Source organism: Alexandromys fortis, unplaced genomic scaffold (genome assembly GCF_014885135.2).
Source record: "Alexandromys fortis isolate MF-2015 unplaced genomic scaffold, M_Fortis_MF-2015_v1.1 scaffold_147, whole genome shotgun sequence".
Classification (NCBI taxonomy): domain Eukaryota; kingdom Metazoa; phylum Chordata; class Mammalia; order Rodentia; family Cricetidae; genus Alexandromys; species Alexandromys fortis.
The window spans coordinates 3,153,795-3,178,426 of record NW_026068029.1 but is presented as its reverse complement, the minus strand read 5'-3'; the positions used below and the strand labels follow the sequence as shown (position 1 = coordinate 3,178,426).

The 24,632-nt window shown below is 38.4% G+C and overlaps 1 protein-coding gene across 2 annotated transcripts; it reads right to left on the bottom strand.

The window, feature by feature from the left end:
- Positions 1 to 1,477: 1,477 nt before the first annotated feature.
- Positions 1,478 to 23,027, bottom strand: LOC126515037 (transcription factor YY2-like). 2 transcript variants are annotated; one of them, XM_050164374.1, is made up of 4 exons: positions 22,846 to 23,027; positions 12,103 to 12,206; positions 9,365 to 9,492; positions 1,488 to 4,672 (listed from the first exon to the last, which is right to left on the bottom strand). In XM_050164374.1, the coding sequence occupies exons 1-4, from the start codon at positions 23,017 to 23,019 to the stop codon at positions 3,597 to 3,599; spliced, it is 1,482 nt and encodes a 493-aa protein (XP_050020331.1). In that variant the 5' UTR covers positions 23,020 to 23,027; the 3' UTR covers positions 1,488 to 3,596. The 2 variants fall into 2 exon arrangements, with proteins under 2 accessions (XP_050020332.1, XP_050020331.1); XM_050164375.1 differs by lacking the exons at positions 12,103 to 12,206; positions 22,846 to 23,027 and having other exon boundaries at positions 1,478 to 4,754; positions 9,365 to 9,496.
- Positions 23,028 to 24,632: the final 1,605 nt, after the last annotated feature.

Genomic DNA, 24,632 nt, shown 5'->3' with positions numbered 1-24,632 from the left:
TCTTATTTTAAGTGTAAATTACTTTTTATTTTTTTTAAATATTTATTTATTTTGTATGCAGTTAGTCAGAAGAGGGCACCAGGCCTCATTACAGATGGTTGTGGACCACCATGTGGTTGCTGGGGATTGAACTCAGGACCTTTGGAAGAGCAGTCAGTGCTCCTAACCACTGAGCCATCTCTCCAGCCCGTAATGCGACGAATTCTTATTTTTTGTACAAACAGAATAATACGTAACAGTTCACGGGGGGGGGGGGGGGGGGCTCATGAGTGAGACCAACCTGGGCTACATGGGGTAACAAACCCTGAACCAATAAACTGTAGCAACAACAACACCCCAAATAGAAACCCCAATATGGTCAATCAGCTCTGTTATAATAAGTCTTTCCTACTTTTAATAATATACTCATGCTTTTTTATAGTACTTTCAAAGCTTCATCAAAAACAAAAACAAATAAAAAGGGGCCATGCTATTACTAAATTGGTAAGGGTTCTTGCTGCCACGCCTGATGACCTGAGTTCCATTCCCAGGTCCCACATAGCAGATTCCTTTAAGTTGTCTTCTGATCTTAAAATGTATGTCACAGCAAGCACATGGCCACACCCACCTCTTTCCTAACCTCATCAAACAAACAGAATATTAAAAAATAAAGATAAATCAGTCTAAACCTGGAGGGTTATGCCTATAATCTCAGCCTTTGGGAAGCTGAGGCAGAACTGCTGTAAGTTACAGGCCAGGGAGGACTACATTGTGAAAATTCAAGGCAGCCTGGACTACAGAGCAAGATCTTGTCTAAAAAAAACAAACAGAGGCTAGTGCCAGGACAGGCTCCAAAGCCACAGAGAAACCCTGTCTTAAAAAACCAAAAAAAAAAAAAAAAAAAAAAAAACAGAGCCAGGCGGTGGTGGCGCCCGCCTTTAATCCCAGCACTCTGGAAGCAAAGGCAGGCGGATCTCTGTAGTAGGAGCTGCGGGTTGCATTCCGCCACCCAGCTCCCACCACTGGCTAGCTTTACTCGAAATAAAAACACACAAACTGTATTCTTTTAAACGCTGCTTGGCCCATTAGCTCTAGCCCTTACTGGCTAATTCTGATATCCCGATCAACCCATCTCTAATAAACTGTGTAGCACCGGCTGTGTAGCACCGGTCTTACCGGGAAAGCTTCAGCATGTCTGACCTGGCGGCTCGCTTCATCGTGTGCATCTGCCCGGGAGAGGGGAGCATGGCCTCTGAGCTCACTTCCTCTTCCTCCCAGCATTTTGTTCTGTTTACTCCACCTACCTATGTTCTAACCAATCAGGGCCAAGGCAGTTTCTTTATTTAACCAATGACCTTCCTCCATCAGATCTCTGTGAGTTCGAGGACAGGCTCCAAAGCTACAGAGAAACCCTGTCTTGAAAAACTAAAAAAAAAAAAAAAAAAAACCCGAAAAAACAATCAAAACCAAGGAAATCCCCTCTTTATTCTTCTTTATTTTACGCACTAGCATTTTCTCTGAACAAACTAATTCATAATACTGCCCTGTCGCTAGTAAATGAAACAGGCATGGACAAGTGAACAAATGTGGGGTCACATGACAGCACTGGTTTCGACTTTATGGGTACTTCTCAATTGTCTTTCAAGCTTGCAGTTGGTACTATTACCCTCTAAATTCTGAATTTGCCAATGATGGCTAGGCGTGTGTGTGAAGCAGACACGTGTCACTCATCTAAACAAACTCTTGGCCGTTAATGCTTTGTCTATTAGTATACTTCCGAAATACTTCTTACCACTTCTGCTTTCTCAAGAGCACAGTTTTTTAATAGTGACACAAAACACAGTTTGGCTAAATAATTTTTTGTCACTGTTCTGTGCACTACCAGATGTTCTGTTAGAATTACTATTACTGATGGTTACTGACCTGACACCAGCAACACTTTCCTCTTTCCTTATTTTCTAGCTAACGTTATTCACACAAGCAAGCTGTTTTTAATGCTCCAAACAGTTACTTTATTTTTGCTTTTTCTATCACACAAAAGTACACACCAAACATGAAATCAATTTGAAGACAAAATATTATTAAATCCGACACTATTCTTAATTAATCAGACAAAGAAATTATACTCAACAACAGCACCTTAGGCAGTATGAGGGGAAGGCATAAAGTGATTAAAAGGTGCTTAAATTGGCTAATATGATTAAATCATCTAATATTCTACACTGTATAATACAGCTAAAAGAAATTTACAAAAAATGTCTTGACATCAAGGAATACTGCCAAAATTAAGACAGCAAACAAACCTATAACATTTAACAGAATATGTATGTACAAAACTGCCCATGCTTTAAAGACTATATTTTACAAACATCAACTCCACAGAAAACATATATACAATTACTAAGCATATTCCTAAAAGTAAACATGAGCACTTAGAACACACAATTAAAAAATATTACATATTTATAAGAATGCAAAAGTCCCATTTTTAACACAGTTGTATAAAGAAATGTAATTTGACAGGAATTTCATGTGTGATTCTCCTGCCAAAACCAAACTTCACAAAAGCACGACTGCAAAATAAGACAGGCCACTTATCGAGAATATGAGGCTTGTGAATTAGTTGCCTGATGAAACCAAACTTCACAAAAACACCACTGCAGAACAAAACAGGGCATATGTTGTGAGGTTCATGAATTATTATCCTGTCAAAACCAACTTTACAAATAACACTGCTGTAGAATACAGGACACCTTAGCAATAGGAGGATCATGAATTAGCAAGTTTCATAAAAACACCACCACAGAGTAAAGCAATCATTTTAGCATATGAAACCGTCTCTTGTTCAAACTTTATAAAAACACATCAGAGGAAGACAGGATACCTTAGCAATATGAGGTTTATGATACAGCGTCCTGTTGAAACCAACACAAAAAATAAAAAAAAAATCACCTCGCAGAAAACACAGAACATCTTAGTAACAATGAGGTTTGTGATTTATTATATGTTGAAATCAAGCTGCTCTAAACACTTCAAAGCAAAATAACACAGGCCATCTTTAGAAACAAAGTGGTTCATGAGTTAGTCTCCTGTTGAAAGCGAGTTTCATAAAAACACCACTGCGGACTAAAACCGGTCACTTTAGCATATCTAGTTTGTGAATTAGTATCTTGCTGAAACCAGTTTCATAAAAATACTACTACAGAAGATAGGATATTTTAACAATATGAAGTTCATTATTTAGTCTCCTATGGAAACCAAAAACTCCAGCAAAAAAACACAGGTCATCTTTAGCAACAATATGAGGTTCGTGAATTAGTCTCTTGTTGAAACCAAGCTTCGAAAAGTATATTAGTACAAAACACATGGCATCAATGTGAGGTTAGTCTAGCCTGTTGAAACCAAACTTAACAAAACTTCACTGCAGCACAAATAGGGCATCTAATCAACATAAAACTTTTAACTTTTATTGTATCCAAAGATAAACCTCAGATCTGTAGAATTCATTTGCAATAGCAATAACTTTCCTAGAAACTATTGAAATGAGAGGCATCTTATTCCCAGGCACATCACTGTAAAATACTCCCCAGGCTTCAGAAGGATCTTCTCACTTCTTTTTACTTGTTCTTAACATGTGTTAAGAGATGCGATTTCAAGTTGGTCGACTGAGCAAACTTCCTGCTGCAGCCATCAAATGGGCACACAAACGGCTTGTCTCCAGTATGAATTCGGACATGAGTGCGCAGATTGAAATCCAGGGAAAAGCGTCTTCCGCAGCCTTCAAAGGTACACTGGTAGGGCTTCTCTCCAGTGTGAACCAGATGATGACGTTTCAGCTTCGAACTCTCAACAAAAGCTTTGCCACATTCTGTACAGACATGCACTCGAGGCCCATGGACGTTTAAGTGCTTTTTCATAGCCGAGTTATCCTTGAACATCTTCCCACAGCCTATATGAGAGCAAACTATAGGTCTTGGATAGTCTCCTTTGGGCTTTCTGTGTTTCATGCTTGTAAATTCTGCCAGCTGTTTCGGATCAGACAGGTCAATGCCAGGTATTCCTTCAGGAGGAAATTTTTTTCCCGTCATATATGCAGAGTAATCAGGAGGTGAGTCGTCGTCAGCCTGCCTTTTCGGCACGGGATTTTTTTGTCCATTAGCCTCCCACGAGGTAGAGGGTAATTCTCCCTCAAGAGCTTCAATTTCCACCTGCTCATGCTGCCATTGTTTGACGCCCAGGTCAGGGCTCACACCTTCTACGCCAGCCTCGAAAACGGTCGTCAAATTACAGAGATTCCCTTCATAGCAGCTGAGCTCATCTTGACCATTCTCTGCTGCCGCGAAGCCTGACAAGAAGGCACTGGTCGGCTGGAGATTGTAATCTTCATCAATACCTGGAACAACCATTTGGCTTTCGAATTCAGCACTGAATAGCAGGTTGTCTGAGTCCTGGAAGTCCACCACCTCCTCTCGTGTCTCGACAACGATCATATCCTGATCGTGCTCCCCATTACTCAGGGTGCTGCCCTCGAGAGGCTGCAGAGCAATAAAAGGAGAGTGGTAGTGGCCACCACGCGCCCAATCGACACCTGCGTCTTCATACACTTCGATGGTTGGGAATGAGCTGGTTCCAGAAACCGCGTCGACATTAAGTGGCTCCAGGTCTACAAAATCAGCGGGAATCTCTGAATTTTCTGTGGTGACACAGAAAAGATTCTCTGAGGCCATGGCTGAGACCCACGTAGCAGGACTGGGTAGCAAGCCGATGGGAGATGGCTGTGGAGTAGAAAAAATATCAGGGAAGATAAGCACGCACTTGCGTGCTTAGAAACAACGACAACAATGACAAAACAACAACAGAACAATGACAAAACACAAAATTAAACAAACCCGAGAGCTCGACGAAAAGCGTGCGCTTCGGAGAAGAGCTGCCGTCGTCTGAGGCGTTAAGTGCTGTTTCCGGGCAGACGCATGCGCATGCGTAGTACACGTCACAAAGACGCGCCACTAGATGCGTCATTGCACTGAGACAGACCATCCAGCAAGCTCTTCTGCGCATGCCTAAAGCTCGTTCAACTTTCTGGTGGCCTATGGAACCTGCATTGGCTTTCCTGCTGCCCTATCTAATTAGTGACTGAAAATAATCTTCCTTTCTAGGTTCTTTACTGGTTTCCTTATTTTATTTCAGTTGATTTTCTTACCTCCCCTCGGCCAGGCTTGTATCAGATCTAGAAAACGTCTATTCTATTTTAATTTTACACTTTGTGTGTGTATGTTATACAAGCACCCTACCACTGAGCCTCAGCCCCTTTATAATTATTTATTTCCCCTTATCTAACCATAAAACTTACTAATATACATGTCATCAGAAATAGTTGATTATCTTGTCATTTTATATATATGTTTATACATAGAAAATTATGTATGTGTATGTGTTCAGACATATAAAATACATACATACATACGTGTGTGTGTGTGTGTGTGTGTGTATTTAATTAGTTAGTTTTTCAAGACAGGGTCTCACTGTATAGCTCTGGCTGTCCTGGAACTCGCTTTGTAGACCAGGCTGACCTCGAACTCAGAGATCCGCCTGCCTCTGCCTCCCGAGTGCTGGGATTAAAGCTGTGCGCCACAACCACCAGGCTTTGTCCTTTAATAAATTTAATAAATACGTGAAACATGCAACTACTCATTTTACTAAGTACGACTTTACTTGCCTTCTTGAAATCTACCACATTTTGTGCTCTACCACACACACACACACAAATCTACCAGTGCTGTATTTGCTTAGCAAAATAAAAACCCAGTTTCTGCAAGGCATATACCTCCATTCTCAACTCTCTGAAGCTTGAGGCAAGAACTGGTATTCAGCCTGTACTACACAGTAAGACCATATCTCAAAAAACAAACAAAACCCCCAAACCCTCCACAAAAATCCAATTACAACAATCAAAACAATTGAAAAACTTAGTTTCCTTCTGTATACAATCTGAAAATTTTTATGCTAAATTTTCTTTTCATTTTTGACACTATTTCTAAAAATTGCATATATATGGAATGAAAATTGTAGAGAAAACTACAAAGCATGTTTGAACTATTTTGAAAATATTTGCTGAGTGCTATGCATACCACTTTAACTTTTGAATTATGATAATACTTTGGAAAGTTAACTTTAAAAAATACATACTAACTGTTGTGTATATCTAAATATTTGTCTCAATATAAACATTACTAGTGATTTAATCTTTACTGTATAAATAAACATCATTTACTATGTATTATAACTGCATTGTGCTATAATATCAAAAGGACTATTATGATGACATTCTGGAATTGTTTGATGTTTAAAATGTAGTTAATACGATACATTTTTTTGACTACTATGGCATACATTATTTCACTTTATAATCTTTTATTAGAAAAATTTATTCAGGATTTTATTATTCTACCTATAAAACTTTAAGGGAAAATCTTTACCAACTTTTCTAATTTCTTCTCTTGTAATTATTAGCCTGTTTAGTTAACTTCAGCTATTTTCACATTCTTGTAATTCTTCAGTTTTCTGAAAACTTTTTTCAGAGATGAACAAAAAAACACTAAAATGATAAAATATTCTGTGTATCAGATATTATTCACCAATCTGAATACAGGTCTGTCAATAGCTTTCTCCCTGTAGCTTAATGTTTTATTTATTTTTCTAGAATAGCTCTTGGATTTAACACTCTGACTCTTCTGTAATTTCTTATTTTTGATTATATCATTAGTTACCCCATTATTTCTTTAGTTTATGTGTGTGATTATTTTCCCTTTATGTATGTATATCTGGTGTCTGTGAAGTTTAAAGAGCTCATCAGATTGTCTGGCCCTAGAGTTAGAGATGGTTGTAAACCACCATGTGGGTGCTGGGAACTAAATCCTAAGCTAGCTAAGTCCTCTGCAAGAGCAGCAAGTCCTCTTAACTTCTGAGTCATCTATCTAGGCCCTATCCTGCTATTTCTTAACTATTTTATACTTGTCTTCATATTTCTTAAGTTGATTGTCTGGCTTATTTCCATTTCTTTTTTTTTAAATATTTATTTTATTTATTTATTATGTATACATATTCTGTCTGTATGTATGCCTGCAGGCCAGAAGAGGGCACCAGATCTCATTACAGATGGTTGTGAGCCACCATGTGGTTGCTGGGAATTGAACTCAGGACCTTTGGAAGAGCAGGCAATGCTCTTAACCACTGAGGCTTATTTCCATTTCTAATTCTATAAGAACTGTGTATGGCATTGAATTTTTCTCTTAGTAATGCTTTATACTGTATTCTAGTAAAATCTCATTATTACTATTTTGAATAATTAATCATAACTAATATCATCAAGTTATTATGTTTTCTAATTAAATGGATCCAATGTGTGATTAAGACAAATTTCTGTTTTCCTACTATTATTCTTTAGATTGGAGACTTGTGAATATATGGGTTTTTTGGTTTTTCAACTATATGGGCATTTAAAAAGAAATTGTCTCCTGTGTTCATAACATAAAATCTAACTTATCTATATTTATAAAACTAAAATTATGAGACTCCATGGTCTTATTTTTATACATGAGATAAATATATTATATTTATATTTGTCCTACTTTATCTATTTTGTTTGGTGCTCTGATTTTGTATTTCATAAAATACAAATCATGATGATTAGTTGTCATAGTAGATTATATTACTTATTATTAAGTGACTTTTTATTATTTGCATAGAATATACTTTCCAATATTTGAGTAACATACACATATTTTTCTAAACATCACAAACTTAAGATACTTTTTAAATCTAAACTAAGGGCTTTTTTGTAGTGACGGGGATCAAACCAGGGCCTCACAGATGCTATGTGAGCACCCTACCAGTAAACTATATCTCAGCCTGACATTTTAATAGTAGAGTTTATCTCATTTCTATTTGGACTAATTTATAATAATAATAATAAAGAAAAATAATATATTTTCATTTTTTAAAAGTTGGCTTATTTCATCATGATATAAGGACTTTTTTTCTATTATCTACTTTCATTTCCTATGATCACTTGAAATGTTTAAATTTATTTTTCAGATCATTTACTGTATATTATTACACTCAAATCACTATTTCTGACTTTATCTCAATTATCTGATTCACACTACTAAGGAAATGAGGGGATTAGTATGCAGACTTATTGCTTTTACTTTGTCTACCTCCAAATTTTCAAAGAAAAAATTAATTTTTATGAGTAATTTATTTTATGTGTATGAATATTTTGCCTATGTGACCTAAGGAGGTCAGGTCATTGAGCCCTTAAACTGGAGTTAAGGATAGCTGTGAAGCACCATGTGGGTGCTGAGAACCAAATCTAGGTCCTCTTTAAGAGTAGCAAGTGCTCTTAACTGCTAAGCCATCTCTCTAACCCCTAAAGACATTTTTAAAACATATATTTTATTTATTTTGTGCAGCACATGTTATGGCACGAACACAGAATTCAGAAAACAACCTGTGGATGTTGGTTCCTACCAATAGGACCTAGAAATCAAACTGAGGTCATTAGGCTTGGCTTGGCAGAAAGAATCTTTACTCACCGAGCGATGTTGTTAGCCCCCACATCAATTCTTTATTTTACTGGTTAGTTATAACACAGTGTGTTCAAAAATTCTATTTCCATACTTGTTTAGCCTTAGTTACTCCATTTAATGAGATGTAGGATTGCAGTAGATTTGCCTTGGGTTCCTGTAGCTGAGATGAATCTGTTTTTCCCAGAACTTCTCCCCTACATAATTATCTATCGCCAGGTGAGTCTTCCTGGCTGGCGGAACTCCGACAGTGCTAGAGTTCTGCGTCAATCCTTGCATACCATCTTTTCTTCATTCTTGAATTACGGTTTATCATGTGACTGACTTTTCATGTCCTCTCTTGACTTTTGCACATTTCTTTGTAGATTTCATAGTTGTGGTTTTAGGTTTTGACCATTCCTTTGCTCCAGTAAACATGAAATTTTCTCCTTTGCTTTTAATTTAAATTTTTACTAATTTATGTTGGTTTTTTAAAAAATTGGTTTTGGCCAGGCGGTGGTGGCGCATGCCTTTATTCCCAGCACTCAGGAGGCAGAGGCAGATGGATCTCTGTGAGTTCAAAGCCATCCTGATCTACAGAACTAGTTCCAGGACAGCGAAGGCTGTTCAGCACAGTGAAATTGTATCTCAAAAGACAAACAAAACAAACAAATAAAACTGCTTTTGAGGTAGTAATAAGGAGCTGAATTTATTAACCAAATGTTTTTCACTAGAGTACTTTCAATAAAGTCACTAACCACAGAAAATCAAAACCCAAACAACACATAAACATTTAAAAAACAATGAAATCTATTTGTTACCTGCACAAAATATCCTTAGCTGCTGGACTGGTGATATAAGTTGCAAATGGTTGGTTAACAGATCAACAAATGCTCCAGGATAAATAATGAAGAGAAAAATTCCAAAGCCATTAAATCGAACTTGTTCCCTAAGAAAACATGTAAGAAATCTCATAAAAAAATTTACTGATATTATAGTATTTGTGAAGTTAATAATGATATAATCTTAAAAAATTTTTAAAAATAATTCCCTGAATAAATAAAACATATAAAATAAAAACAAATAATCATAACTTTAAAATAGTATAATAAAGTTTTGGTGTAGGCTCTAGAGAACTCTGAAATATACTTAAAATGCTAAATGTTTAGGATTTTGCTATTGTTGAATATATAAGTGAAATTTGATATAAAGATACAGATAAAATTCTTTTAGAAATCAATGACAGGAATTTATAAACAATTTTCAGAGAAGGACAAGGGGGAATATATAACTCAAATATATGATTCAAACACATTTGTCTTAGCTATTATAAATAATCCTTAAGATTTATGAAAGTATAATTCTGTTGAGCACTTAAAAATAGTTAATAGTAAGATAGTCCCTGAAAGAAATAGTTTTTCGGCCATTTCATTTCTAAAATGTCATATATCTATTTAATAGTCTCCCAGAACCAAACAGGTACTATGAAGAAAGCACTACCTTAACAATAATGTACTAGACAACTACATCATTCACTCTTTGTTAGTAATGAGATTTATAAATAATTCATAGTCCATAGTGGCAGACTGCTAGGGCAGAAAAATCATCAATGGTCTTACCCAGCTGTAAACCACATGAGCTATAACAACAACCATCTACCGAGATTGTTATGTGGATAACCAACCACTTTTCTGGTTGGATTTAGGTCTGTTCCACAGAAGGGAACTCATGGTTGCTACTACTAAACCTGGCTAAAACTCTGAACATGGAGAGGTGTGGTGGTTTAGTAAGAACGGCCACCACAAGCTCATATATTTGAGTGCTTGGTAAGCAGGGAGTAGAAGTTTGAAATAATTAGAAGCAATACAGGGTGTGACCTTGTTGGAAAAGATGTGACCTTGCTGGAGGAAGTTTGTAATACTCCTTCCCAAACTCTGGGTCTTACAATCTTCCTGCCTCCTCCTCTACAATGTTTCCCTGAGGCTCAAGGGAATGGATGTGTGATATCTGATATCTGATGTCCCACTACACGTGAGCACTCCATAGTCACTTATTCTCTGTACTTTGACCAGTTGTGAGTTTCCATTTAACTGCCATCCATTGCAAATATTAAATAGCAACTACCTCTGATGATGGTTGAGAATAGCACATCTGCTCAAAATGCTGTGTTAAGACAAATGTCTATCATCAGAAGCTAGATTTATTCATAAGCAACTGGAAAATAACTCATCTTCTCTAGAATAGTGATTTGTCTTTTCCCTGGTCCATATACACAAAAGAGAAAAGTTGTCTGTCAGCATGCTTCTGATTATACCAGGAGTTGCCATGAGCTATCAGGGAAGTAGTGACTACCCTTGCCTTCTTCCCATTTTAATTCCTTAGGTGTACATAGAAAGGCACATTTGGGTAGTCAAAAACATCAACACAGCATGATTCGCAAAGTCAGCCCTAGGTCTCATCTTCTGTCTTCCACCTGGGTTTCTAGGTAGGCTTAGATATTGTTGAACCTAGCACTTCTAGATTTTTATTCTAGCAACATGGGGCAAGAACGGAAACAGGAAACTGTTTCAGCCAATAATGTAGATCCATGTACATACTTTCCTAATACTGATGTATGTGTTACTTTCATTGGTTAATAAAGAAACTGCTTGGCCTGATAGGTCAGAACATAGGTGGGTGGAGTAGACAGAACAGAATGCTGGGAAGAAGGAAAGTGAGGTCAGACGCCATGGTCAGACATGAGGAATCTTTCCCGGTGTACACAGATTATTAGAAATGGGTTAATCAAGATGTGAGAATTAGCCAATAAGAGGCTAGAACTAATGGGCCAAGCAGTGTTTAAAAGAATACAATTTGTGTGTTGTTATTTCAGGTATAAAGCTAACCATGCGGGAGCCGGGCAGGACAAAAAGCAGGCCTGCTTGCCTCATCACTACATAATACTTGGGAGACTAAGGCACGAAGACTCTGAGTTTGAGGCCAGACTGGGCTAAAGAGACCTCTCCTTCTGACTACCTCCTCACCCCAGAAAACATTGAGTAGTGGCAGAGGGTTGAATTCACTGAAGACCAGAGTACCAGTTAGCAAGATGGTTCTGTGGATAAAGGAACTTCCTGCCAATCCTGTGAACTGTTTGAATTTGGGGATCCATATGGCAGAAGAACAGTAACTCCCACTGGTTGTTCTATGATTTCCACTAGCATGCCATAGCATGTACATGCATGCACACACATACACAATAAATAAATAAATAGAATTTTTAAATAAAAAGACTAGACGAAAAACCCTGAAGCACCAAGATTATAATCATGATGGCATAAACCAAAAGACAGAAAGACTTAAACTACAGATGATCACATGATTGGAAAGACACATCAGCAGTATATTAGTTTTTTCTATAAAAGAGACACTACCCCAAGTAATGAATGCTAAGTATACATTGAGTGATATCTACCAAAAGAAAAAAAAAACCTCAAACATACAAGATTTGAGGAATAAATCTTCTTAAATGAAAAGCTTCTTTGCATATAGTAGAAAGGAAAAAGTTAAGTCTTATTACCTAATAGCGGCTATACCGTGTCCAATTTCATGTACAACACCACTAATGAGGACTGCAGCGAAGAAGTAAGTCAGCTGATTGACAGGTAAATTTATACCAGGAACCTGTTCACAGACATAACAAAGCAATGATTATCGGTGTGGGTATAGCAGAGTCCTGTTTGTAAACCAAGAGACATGACCTTCACTCTGTCTTACAGCTGAAATCTCCAAACTTAATATTCCTTGACCTAAAAGTATTGTGACCATTAATGATCAATTTTTATTTCTATCATAATTAAGGAAAAAAGCAAGGGTTTGTTTTGTTTCAACCTAGGCAATTTCTATAAATTAGGCTTACTATCAATTTAAAGAAAATGGGAAGGACTACATTAAAAAGTTACATATCTAGATTCCTGAGAGATGCACCATGAGACAGAATAAGGGTGTCCTGGGTGCTGAGAAAGCAGGTTGATAATGAAGGTGACAGTGCTGGATCCATCCTTAACTTAACGGTTGGAGGCTCAATTTGGGAACTCTTCTTAAAATTCTTAGTCTTAGCCAGAAGTAAGTCTTAGCCAGAAGTAGTGGACACCTTTAACGCCAGCACCCAGGAGGCAGTTGGGGGGAGGGGGAATCTCTGAATTCAAGGTCAGCCTGGTCTACAGAGCGAGTTCCAGGATAGCCAGGACTATAGTGAAAGACCATGTCTCGAAAAAAATAAATATCTTAGTCAAAAATCCTATCTTTCAACTGTTCTAAGATGTAAAGATCTTGTGCTGAGTCATACAGGACATTCTCGCTAGAGCAAATCAATGAGGCTCTCTTCAATACACACAAGAGGTAAGAAGAAAAGGTAATGGAAGCTATTACAAAAGTGCCTGGTCAGTGTTGGTACACCATGCCCTTCATTCCTCTTACCCTTATCAATTTACCTATCAGAAAAATAGAAGCCAAGATGCACAACTTAATGCAATGTAGACTCGTAGACAGATGAAGAAGCATGAGTTGTTTTACAATCATGTACTCTAAAAAATGTTTTGCATATAAATATCAGTGCATGCATAAGGAAAGCTTTCTAATTATCCAGGCTGAACAGTAAAATTCTCTGATAGCCGAGAGAGCCTAGCAATAAGGCAAATCATCTATTTGGGAGAGAGTCTGAACATATGGAACACACACTTCTCACAGTACAAGACTTAGAACCCAAAAGAAATCTCTCTGCAGAAAATCCCTTCCTACATTTATGAATTATCATTTGAATATTTACTAAAAATGCTTAATACAGGCAAACTGGGGTCTGGAGAGATGGCTCAGTGGTTAAGAGCATTATACTGCGCTTGCAGGAGAGCCAGATTCAATTCCCAGCACCCACATAGGGGTTAACAGCTGTAACTCCAGGTCCAGTGGATCTGACACACTGTTCTGACCTCCATGAGCACCAAGTCCACACATGTGCATACATGCAGACAAAAATAACCTTATACATAAAATAAATAAATCATTAAAAAACAAGACAGGCAACCTTAAATAGAAGCCTAAAATTCTGCCCACTTTGCAAACAGAAAACAGAACCATTTTCAATGCTTTGCTGCATCTTTCTTGTCTTTCCCCTATACATCTACTTTTAAAAATTATACTGTAATTATAATAATTATATAATATAATTTATAATAATTATAAATTATACTGTAATTATAAACATAATTTTGAAACTTGTGTTTTCATTTAATATCTCTTCATGAGTATTTACTAGTTCTATGTTTATTTTCTCTCTTTTTTTTTTTGAGTCAGAGTCCTATATATACAGTTGAGCCTACCTATTAAGAAAGAACCTCCTGCTTCCGTCTCCAGAGGGACAGAAGGCTGGGATTATGTCTGCATTACACCATACCTAACTCAATGTGCCCTTCTTGGGGGGCTGCAGAGATGGCTCAGTAGTTAAAAGTACTTGTTATTATAGAGGATCCATACCCATATCTTGGCTCCCAACAATTCATAATCCCAGTTCCAGGGAATGTAGCAGAGATGTAGTGTAGTGTGCTTATATGCATTAAGGTAAAACATTCATACATATAAAATAAATTTAAAAAGATTAGATTTATGTGTATGAGTGTTTTGTTTGTACATGTATATATATGTGCTCCACATCTACTTCAAGAGGAAGATGGGCATCGAAGAGGATCCTTATGGAGTTTGATAGCCATTTGGGCAAGAAACTGCTCTTGCCTGGACTATTGTATAAACTGAACACAGAGAACCCGCAGAGAGAGGACTACTGAACTTGCCTAAAGGTGAGATGATCTTTCGGGGTTCCTGATTCATGAAGGAGTCTGCAAGACATTCTGCAGGACACAACAGATAGTGACTGAACTGACTTTGAATTTTCCTGCTTCATGGAAATGTCTGCTGGATACCATGGGCCTGAAGGCTGAAGATGGATGCCCCAATGGTACAGAGGAACTTTGGGTGACTGTCCAGGCAGCGAGATGTCTCTGTCATTTCTAGAGTTTTGAAGTTTGCTTATTTCTTGTTTAATTTGGTAATATTATATCCTTCTGGAGTCTTTGGTGGAGTTAAAGAATATATAGATATATTTTCTTTAGTTATGATAAAGATAAAATAGATATAAATATTGTAATTCTTACTTGATAACTGTTTTGTTATATGTAATTTTGCTATGTTAAAGTTAAAGCCTTCCCTTTTGTTTGTTTAAACAGAAAAAGGGGAAATGATGGAGGAAGGTCATTGGTTAAGTAATAAAGAAACTGCTTGGCCTCATAGGTTAAAACATAGGTGGGAGGAGTAAACAGAACAGAATGCTGGGAGGAAGAAGTGAGGTAAGACGCCTCAGGCAGAGACGCCATGCTCCCCTCTCCCGGGCAGACGCGATAGCTCTGCTCTCTGAGGCACACGTGATGAAGCTCCGACCCAGGATGGATGTAGGCTGAATCTTTCCCGGTAAGACCGGTGCTATACAGTTTATTAGATATGGGTTGATCGGGATATCAGAATTAGCCAGTAAGGGCTAGAGCTAATGGGCCAAGCAGTGTTTAAATGAATACAATTTGTGTGTTGTTATTTTGGGGCATAAGCTAGTGAGGCAGCCGGGGTGCTGGGGTCGCAGCCCTGCTGCTCCTTTTACTACACTCTTCTTCCAATATGTGGGTTCTGCGGATAGCACTAAGGTCATCAGGCTTAGTGGCTAGTGCCCTTCCCCTCTGAGATATCTTGTTGGCCCTCTGTAGGCTATGTTTTCAGACAGGGTCTCTTGCTGAACCTGAAGCTTCAACATTTCAGCTAGGCTAGACAGCTCGCGAGCTCCAGAGATGAGCCTGTGTTCACCACATGGTACTGGGCTTGCAGGCTGTAAAGCCATGTGGGTGCTGGGAATCTGAACTCAGACCCTCTGCCTTTCACAGCAAGTGCTCTTATTTCCACTGAGCCATCTCTTCATTCAAAAAGTGAGTGACAAATCTGACTTAGCACAGTCGAATTTTTTTTCAGTTTATCACTATGTTACTTTTTATATTTGTTTACTTCTTTCTGTACTGGCTGGTTTTGTGTGTCAACTTGACACAAGCGCCACTCACAATGGGCTAGGCCCTCCCCCACCAAACACTAATTAATAAAATTAATTACAACTGCCTTACAACGGGATCTTATGAAGGCATTTTCTCAGCTGAGGTTCCCTCATATAGATAACTCTAGCTTGTGTCAAGTTGACATGACTAGCCAGCACAACTGATCCCTTGTCAACCTGCCACACAAACACATCACTATTGAGCCACAACCCTTCCTTTCTTATTTGTCAAGATCTCACATTAAAATCATAAATAACTTTAAAAGTCCTACAGTTTTTACAAATTCAAATACATTAAAATTTCCGTCTCTTTAAACTATCCAATTTTTCCAGGTGGTGGTGGTGCACATCTTTAATCCCAGTACTCAGGAGGCAGAGGGAGGCAGATCTCTGTGAGCCTGAGGCCAGCCTGCTCTACAGAGTGAGTTTCAGGAAGGCTTCAAAACTACAGAGAAACCCTGTCGCAAAAACAAAAAATCCAATTTCTCTAAAAATCCAAAATCTCTTTTAAAAGTTTAAAGTCTTTCAGCTGTGGGCTCCTGTAAAAATCAAAATCATATATCTTCACATTTCAAGAGTGAAGACCCAGGGCACAGTCACAATCAAATAAAAACCAAACCAAACCTAACCGTGTAAATAACACCAATGTCCAATGCCTGGAATCCACTCAATGATCTATCTTCTGGGTCTCTCCAGGGGCTTGGGTCACTTCCTATGCTCTGCCTTCTGCAGCACACATAGCTTATCTTCTAGGCTCTGCTTGGCTCCACTCCGCTGCTGCTGTCCTTGGTGGTTATCTCAACCATACTGCCATCTCTAAAACTTCTGGGGCAACTGGACTGCACTGTCAACATCTCTTCATGACCCCTTCAATCCTGGGCCTTCAACTGCCACTGAGGCTCCACCTTCACCAATGGCCTCTTCTGGCCTCTCACAGTGCCAAGCCTCAACGGCTCTCCATGACCCCTTCATGCCTTCAAAACCTGGGTGACCCTTACACTACCAAGTTCAGCTGCCAGCACAAGGTACAACCTAGGCTGCCTCTGGAACCCAGCTTCTCTGTGCTCTCAGGAAATACTTCCCAGATTTCACCCTAACAATGCTGGTCTGTTCTTAATCAATGCCAGATTCTCAGCTCCTGCCAACTAGCATCGAGTATCCAAGCTCTGCAAAAATTTCACTTTAGGAGTTCTGGTATCTCGTTAATCACAGCTGATTCTTCAGCCCCAGCTACCACAATGCCACAATGCCAGACTCTTAAATCAAAACAGCAAATGGCCGTGATAGTCTTTAATCTGCCTTCTGAAACTTCACAAGCCAGGCCTCCATCCTCTGCACTGCTCTCAAAATTCTTTTTTTTTTTCTTCCCGAGATAGGGTTTCTCTGTGTATCTTTGGCTGTTCTGGAACTTTGTAGACCAGGCTGGCTTCAAACTCACAGAGAGCTGCCTGCCTCGGCCTCCCAATGGCTGGGATTAAAGGTGTGTGCCACTATCCTGGTTCTGCTCTCAACTTTCTTCCAAGCTTCCAGAGAACAGCCCACTGAGCTCTCAACACTCACTGGCTAGCCACCAAACACCAACACCAAAGTCTAGCCACAATCTACCCCAAAACATGGTCAGGTCTGTCACAGCAATACCCCACAATCCTGACCTTTTCTTAGTTAGGGTTTATATTGCTGCAAAAAAAACACCATGACCAAAAACAAGTTGGGGAGGAAAGGGTTTATTTGGCTTACACTTCCATATTATTGCCTATCACTGAAGGAAGTCAGGATAGGAACTCAAACAGGGCAAGAATCTGGAAGCAGGAGTGCTAATTATTTTACAGGCTTGCTCCTTATGGCTTGTTCAGATTGCTTTCTTTTTTTTTTTCTTTTAAAGATGTATTTATTTAATATGTATATAGTGATCTGTCTGCAAGTCTGCCTGCAGGCCAGAAGAGGGCACCAGATCTCATTACAGATGGTTGTGAGCTACCATATGGTTGCTGAAAATTGAACTCAGGACCTCTGACAGAGCAACCAGTGCTCTTACCACTGAGCCATCTCTCCAGACCCTCAGCCTTCTTTCTTAATGAACCCAGGACCAGCCCAAGAATGGAACCACCCACAATGGGCTGGGCCCTCTCTGTGTTCATTAATTGAATAAAAATGACTTCTAGGTGGATCTCATGAAGGCATTTCCTTAACTGAGGCTCCTTGCTCTCTGATGACTCCAGTTTGTGTCAAGTTGACACAAGATTAGCCTGCATGGATACATACATCTTATCAAACTGCTCTCTTAAAAAAAAAAAAAAGACCTAGCTCTATCTTTAGGCAAGCTTATTTTAGTCAAATCTGCAATCTCAGTAGTCTATCCATGACTCAACCGGCTTTTCCTGATGTAATTCATAAATTTGTTGTTTTATTTGAAACAGGGTGACAAGTAACTTGGTAGGGAGAGTAGCCTGACCTTGACCTTACAGTGATCCTCCTGCCTCTGCCTCCTGAATATTGGGATTACAGACATACACTATCATGTTCAGCTGAGTTCCTGTATTCCTCTCTTTCTAGTCTGTTAACTACACTTCAAACACTAGTATTGCTCCCTTGTAATACATGTATCATCCGCTTTATTTGCCATATAATCTTACTAAAACATCAAGACTGACTGTAAATGTAAACCATGGGCCCTGGGTGATGATGGACAGTAACAAGTAGACCACTCTGGTTGGGGCAGCTGTGTTTGTGTGGGAAGTACTTGGGAAATCTCTATATTTCCTCTCAATACTGCTATAAACTTAAACCTGCTCTAAAAGTAACATCTTTAGAAATCAAAAATAACTAAGAACAAAGATATACTGTTTACTGTTATATACCACAGTTCTGATGTCCTCATTCCATAGTCACGTGAATTAAGAGCATGGTTTTTCCTCTGCTTTCCAGGCCTTTTGTTAGACTGAGTTTTGCTGCTCTCTCAATCAGACTTTGTTTTGGGCTGCACAGCAGATGCGTAATCAAAGAGGGGTCTGCAGCGTGCAGCTCACTCATTCTCGAAATTCCAATGATTCCAAGTGTCTGTTCTTTGATTATGAAATCCATTTCCATAATCAACATTATGAATGTGTGTGTGTGTGCTATCTTATTATCTCCAATTCTCTTTACTCAGACCTTACTGAACAACTCTTTTCTTTCACAAATATCAGTGTCCCTTGTGCTCCACCATTTCTCCATTCCCAAGCTGGATAAGTCATCTGTTCAGCTTAGTAGTTTTCCTGTTTCTGATACCTCTTTAAACGCATTGCCTTAAGATTAGCTCTCATTCATACTCTCTAGCTCACAAAATAAACCGACACCAAAGTACAGCTTGCCTTTATTTCAAATAACTCAATTCATTTTATGCACCCAGCTCTCTGTCCCTTCTCTTCTGGATACACTAATAAGGCAAGGTAAGAGTCTGAGTTCGTGACTGACGGTAGCGACAGATGGCAGGTCTTAGTGGCTGGCAACAGTACAAGATGACCATCTGTCCCTGATATGACTACACAGAGTATTAGATGTACCAGAACACTGAACACAGAACACTCTTTCAACAGCACACAGTGCCAGGGTTGTGGGAATTAATACTGAACAAGGCTGCAGGGAATTAGAGGGGAAGCCAGAAGTACTTTCCTTAAGCTTGTCTAGTTTAAAGACGAGACAAGGCACTTTCAAAATTATACACAAATATGCCTGGTAGATTCCTGGGCTTCTGGCTTTTTAATGGTTCCAAAGCACAGCACACCTGGTATTTTTATAAACGCTGAATAAACTGAGAAGCAAAGAGAAGAATAATTTCCTCTCTACCCAACAACTGCCATTGGAATTCCAGCAGGCAGATAGGCCAATGATCAGGATTTCTCTAAACGGGCTTCCTTCAGATTTTCTCTCAATGGGCTTCCTACCCTCTTCTTTCTTGCCCACTAACTAATTGTATAACCAAAAGTCATCCTTAGGGGCTGGAGAGATGGCTCAGAGGTTAAGAGCATTGCCTGCTCTTCCAAAGGTCCTGAGTTCAATTCCCAGCAACCACATGGTGGCTCACAACCATCTGTAATGAGGTCTGGTGCCCTCTTCTGGCCTGCAGGCATACACACAGACAGAATATTGTATACATAATAAATAAATATTTAAAAGAAGTCATCCTTAAACTGTCCCCATAACCTCCAGTGTCCCATGAAGTTAATTACTGCTGAGAATTGTAATGAAAAGCCATCACTTGTATTCTGTATTTCTCCCCTTTAGAAACCGTTTGAGAATTCGATACATACAATGTGGTTTTTTTTTTTTTTTTGATTTTTTTGAGACAGGGTTTCTCTGTAGCTTTGGAACCTGTCCTGGCACTTGCTCTTGTAGATCAGGCTGGCCTCGAACTCACAGAGATCCGCCTGACTCTGCCTCCCGAGTGCTGGGATTAAAGGCGTGTGCCACCACCACCCAGCTCATACAATGTGTTTTGAGCAAACCCACCCTCCATTCTCAATCCTCCTACTCCTTCCTTATCCCACCACCACCTTTTCCTCCCAACTTCGTCTGTTCTTTTTTTTTTAACCCACTGAATGCTCTTAGTGTTGCGACTATGTGCATGGGTATAGGACCATTTTCTGCTGGGTAGCCTCTCAGGGGCCTTTATTCTCTTTGCAACAAACTTAGCTTATATCTTTATTATTTCTAGCATGAATCATTCCATCTGTACTCTTAAATGGTCTCCCCATCTTTGATCTAACTGTGGTGCATTTTGCACAGAACGCTAGGTAAAAGAGAAAATTTCTAGGAGGGTCTTTCACAGTCTAGGTACTACCTATATCACTCATCTTATCTTCTACTTTTCATACTGTTTTCTTATAATATGCTTACCTAAACTTTTACCACAGTACTCATAAGGGCAGGTCAAAATTATGCATACTTCTTTGAATGAATGAACCAACCTATCTCCTCACCCACCTCCCTTCTTTCCTCCTTTTTTCTCTCTCTCTTCCCTTCCCTTCACCCTTAAATGGCCCCCGGGGCCCAACGCATGCCAGACAAGTGATCTATCATGAAGTTATGCCTCCCAACACTTTCTTTTACTTTTTACATAGGAGAGGTTCTCACTAAGTTGCCCATGCCATGTTGGCCTTAAAATTGCTTTGTAGCCAAGGCAAGTTTACAATCCTCCTGCCTCAGCCTCCTGAATCGTTGGGATTATAGGCCTGCATCACAAGGCCTGGCTTTTATTTCTTTCTAAAAGAGAGAAACATAATGTGCATAGACTACTCTTATCATCATGGAGATAGACATACTATTTACTAACTCTGATCATGGGCAAATGTCTCTGGGCTTTCACTTTTCTCATCTGTAAGTCAGGGAGAACAAAATAAACTTTATGCGTGCATCCTGTCTATTAGCCATGTGATAAGAACAAAATAAAACATATATAGAGACTTCCTTTGGAAAACATTGCCTGTTACCTACTTCTTTATGATCACTGGGATAATTCTGCCTTCCATGTTACAGTGATCCTTCCATTCCTGGGTGCTGAGTTCTCACTGAGTCCCACCTTCCTTTTCCAGGCCATAAGGACTGTCCTCATCCTTCTGCTCCCTTCTTTCCTAGTGTCAGGTACACCTTACACTCCACTTGTGACCACAGCGACTTGTATAATGTCCAATCAAATAACAATCATAGCATCTCACCTTCTAAACTAAAAAGTTCCATGACTGTGAGCACTGGGTTTTGTTCCCTAGGTAACTGGGACCCAGTACATGGCCAGTAGGCAGGAAACGTTCATCTCATAAATATTTACTGAAGAAATACATCATGTCTTACGCAGCTTCACCTAAAAAAATCGCCTCAACTTCTAAGAGAGTTGTGACCGTCTTTACTACTCTATAAATTACATGTAAGTTTTTCTCCGTTGGCCCAACTTAGCAGAGGTCATAGAGATATTTCTTGTTTTCTGAAAAATCTGTTCCTAACCCTTAAATGTCTCATTAACAAGGGACATGATTAAATACAATATTTATAATTCATGGACTAGAAACTACAAGTATAAAAATATAATTCAGAAATACTTAAATAAAAGCTGAAAACATCTGAAGCAAAAGTGAGCCACTCTTGCAAACTGAAGGTGGCAAAGGTAAGAGATAAGTGCAGGAGCGACAGCTCAGGAGTGGAGCACTTGGTGGCCAAGCATGATGCTGTACTTTCAAACCCCAGTACTGCCAGAAGCCTACACATGTGCTTTAAAGTAAGAACTACTATAATACCTTACAAGCAGAGGAATAAAACTTAGCACATATTTTTTTAATATTAAGAAATCACAAGGTGGAGACTGGAGAGCTGGATCAGCAGTTACGAGCATTTACAGCTTTTGCAGAGGACCCGGATTTGGTTCCCATTATCTACACAGTGGCTCACAACTGTCTATAAGTACACTTCCAGGGAATTCAATGCCACCTTTTGGCCTCTGGATACCAGGCATGCATATAGTATACATACATGTAGGTAAAACACTCAAACACAGAAAATAAATTAAATTCTAAAAAAAAATCACAACATACGTGTAATGATTCTTATCTGAAATCTCAATACTTGGAGGTTTGCGGGCAACTTGGGCTATATAACAAATACTAGGCTAGTCCAACTAACAGAAAGTAGTTTCAAAGAAATATCAGTGGCCAAAAATGTCTTATGTCTTTGCCCCTAACTCTAATCTTATACTTTTAATTAAAAGGAGATTATTAGTTAAATTCTGAAAACCATGAAAAGGACAGGGAGTGCTGCACAACATTACGATGTAGCTTACTTTCATGTTCTAGAGATCTCAAGTCAGAATGCTTACTCCTTGCAACAAATAATCATTTCACATCGCAAGTAGACAACCTGAGTTAAGGGGAACCTGTACTGGCTGGCTGTCTTATTAGTGGTCAATATATTCTCTTTACAGGTATTGCTACTGCCATCAAATATTGTGACAGTTTCTGCTAATCTTGCACTAATGGTTTTTGGTTAAGTGTGTAATTTGAAAAATTATGAGGTGTTTTACTTTAATGTTTATGTTATACACTGTAGGTATACTAGCCAGAAAAATATATCTATGTTTTCAGCAATTTAAAGCAAAAAAGAACAATATGAATAATTTAAAAAAAATAAAAAAAATAAAGCAAAAAAGAGTATACTTACCACAACTTGCAACACCTGTTCATTGTGAAGAGAGGAGGAAGAGGAAGAGGAAGAGGAGGAAGAGGAAGAAGAGGAAGAGGAGGAAGAGTCAGCCATCATCTGTGCCAAAGTCTGCATCAGTGTTTTTCCAAGGAGAAAAAATGAGCTGAACATGGCAATTACACCAAACACCATTCCAAAATTGAACCTGGCAACAAGGACAAAAGCAAACGTAAGTGTACAATTCTTCACAATGCATATATTAACAAAACAACCAACTGGCCATGTTTCATTACTTTTAAACAATGGGTGAAATTACCAAAAGCTGGCCTTGTTTACGCTATCTAAACTATCTGACTGACTCATAGGCAGTTCGAACAAACTAAAATACTCCGACACCCAAAAAGCTGAATATTATTGCTAGTTTTAAAAGGGGGCTAAAGGGTTTCCTTTCTATTTGCTCATTTATATAGCACTGTTTGATTATGTTTAACATAGTTAGGAATGCTCTTAAGATTGGGGCACGCATTCATTTTTTACCCATTCTACCATCGTCATCTTATTTTAGCTTCACTTTGTGATAAACTAGTTTAAATACCAATGGAGTATCAAATCTAATGTTTTTATTATTCTGTTATTTTAATAATTAAAACTATTTTTTTACACTTGGAACTTGTAGAATTGTTTATAATATTATTGTTTTTATTGTTCATAGAATTTGAAGTATTATCTATTTTTAATTATGATTTTTATTTACTTTTTTTAATAAATCATGGTCTAGGCTTAAGCAGTTTTATTAGTCTTTTCAAAAACTGAATTTTAGGTTTGCCCATTTTTATTACTATATACTTTTTTATTATCTAATTGTTTACATTAGTTTGAACACATCTGGAACTTATATTTGTTATTTGTGATATATATAAGAGAGAGAGAGAGAGAGAGAAAGAGAGAGAGAGAGAGAGAGAGAGAGAGAGAGAGAGAGAGAGAGAGAGGGTCTCAGTAACTAACCGGCTGGCCTGGAACTTGCTATGTTGTCCAGATTTCCCTCACATTCTCAATTCTCCTGCCTCGGTATTCTGAGTGCTAGGATTCCTATTTGAAGCTTTATTTTTTAACAAAAGGTAATTTAGAGGACACTATTCAAGAACCCCATATTCTCCGAAATAAGAACCTGCTATGAGGAGCTGGTGGCATGGCTAGAGGTTAAGAGCACTGGCTGCTCTTGCAGAAGACCCAGGTTCAGTTCCTAGTTTCTAGGACCACATGATGGCTCACAACTGCCTGCCACTCCAGTTCCAGGGGATCTCATAGCTGCCTGGTTCCTGGGAGTACTGCAAGTAGGTGGTACACATTCAGCAAACATACAAAATAAAAGTAAATAAATCTTAAAAAAGAAATTGTTAGGACATTAGGTATTCCAAAGACCATGTAAAATATAAAACCATAAATTTCCCTAAGTGCCTTACTTACTTACTTATGTATATATTTATTTTATTTTACTTTATATGTATCCTCTGGAAGAACAGCAAATGTTCTTAATGGTTAAACCACCTCTCCAGTCTCTCTTATTTATTTTTGTTTGTTTGCTTGTTTGTTTGTTTGAGACAATGTTCTTATGTAGCTCAGACTGGCCTCAAACTTGAAATCTAACTTAGGATGGCCTCAAACTTGTGATCCTTTGTGATCAAACTTGTGATAACAGGTATGCACCACTATGGTCAGGTACCATGATTTTTAGTGTATGAAAAAGCACAATGATACAATTGTTTATATATATATATATATATATATATATATATATATGCTAT

Coding starts and splice junctions, on each gene's coding strand:
- LOC126515037 (XM_050164374.1), bottom strand. CDS start 23,019: ATGGTGTTTGGTGTAATTGCCATGTTCAGCTCATTTTTTCTCCTTGGA. Junction 12,207..22,845: donor AACAGGTGTTGCAAGTTGTG/GTAAGTATACTC, acceptor GTCTGTGAACAG/GTTCCTGGTATAAATTTACC. Junction 4,673..9,364: donor GCTAAGGATATTTTGTGCAG/GTAACAAATAGA, acceptor GTGTCACCACAG/AAAATTCAGAGATTCCCGCT.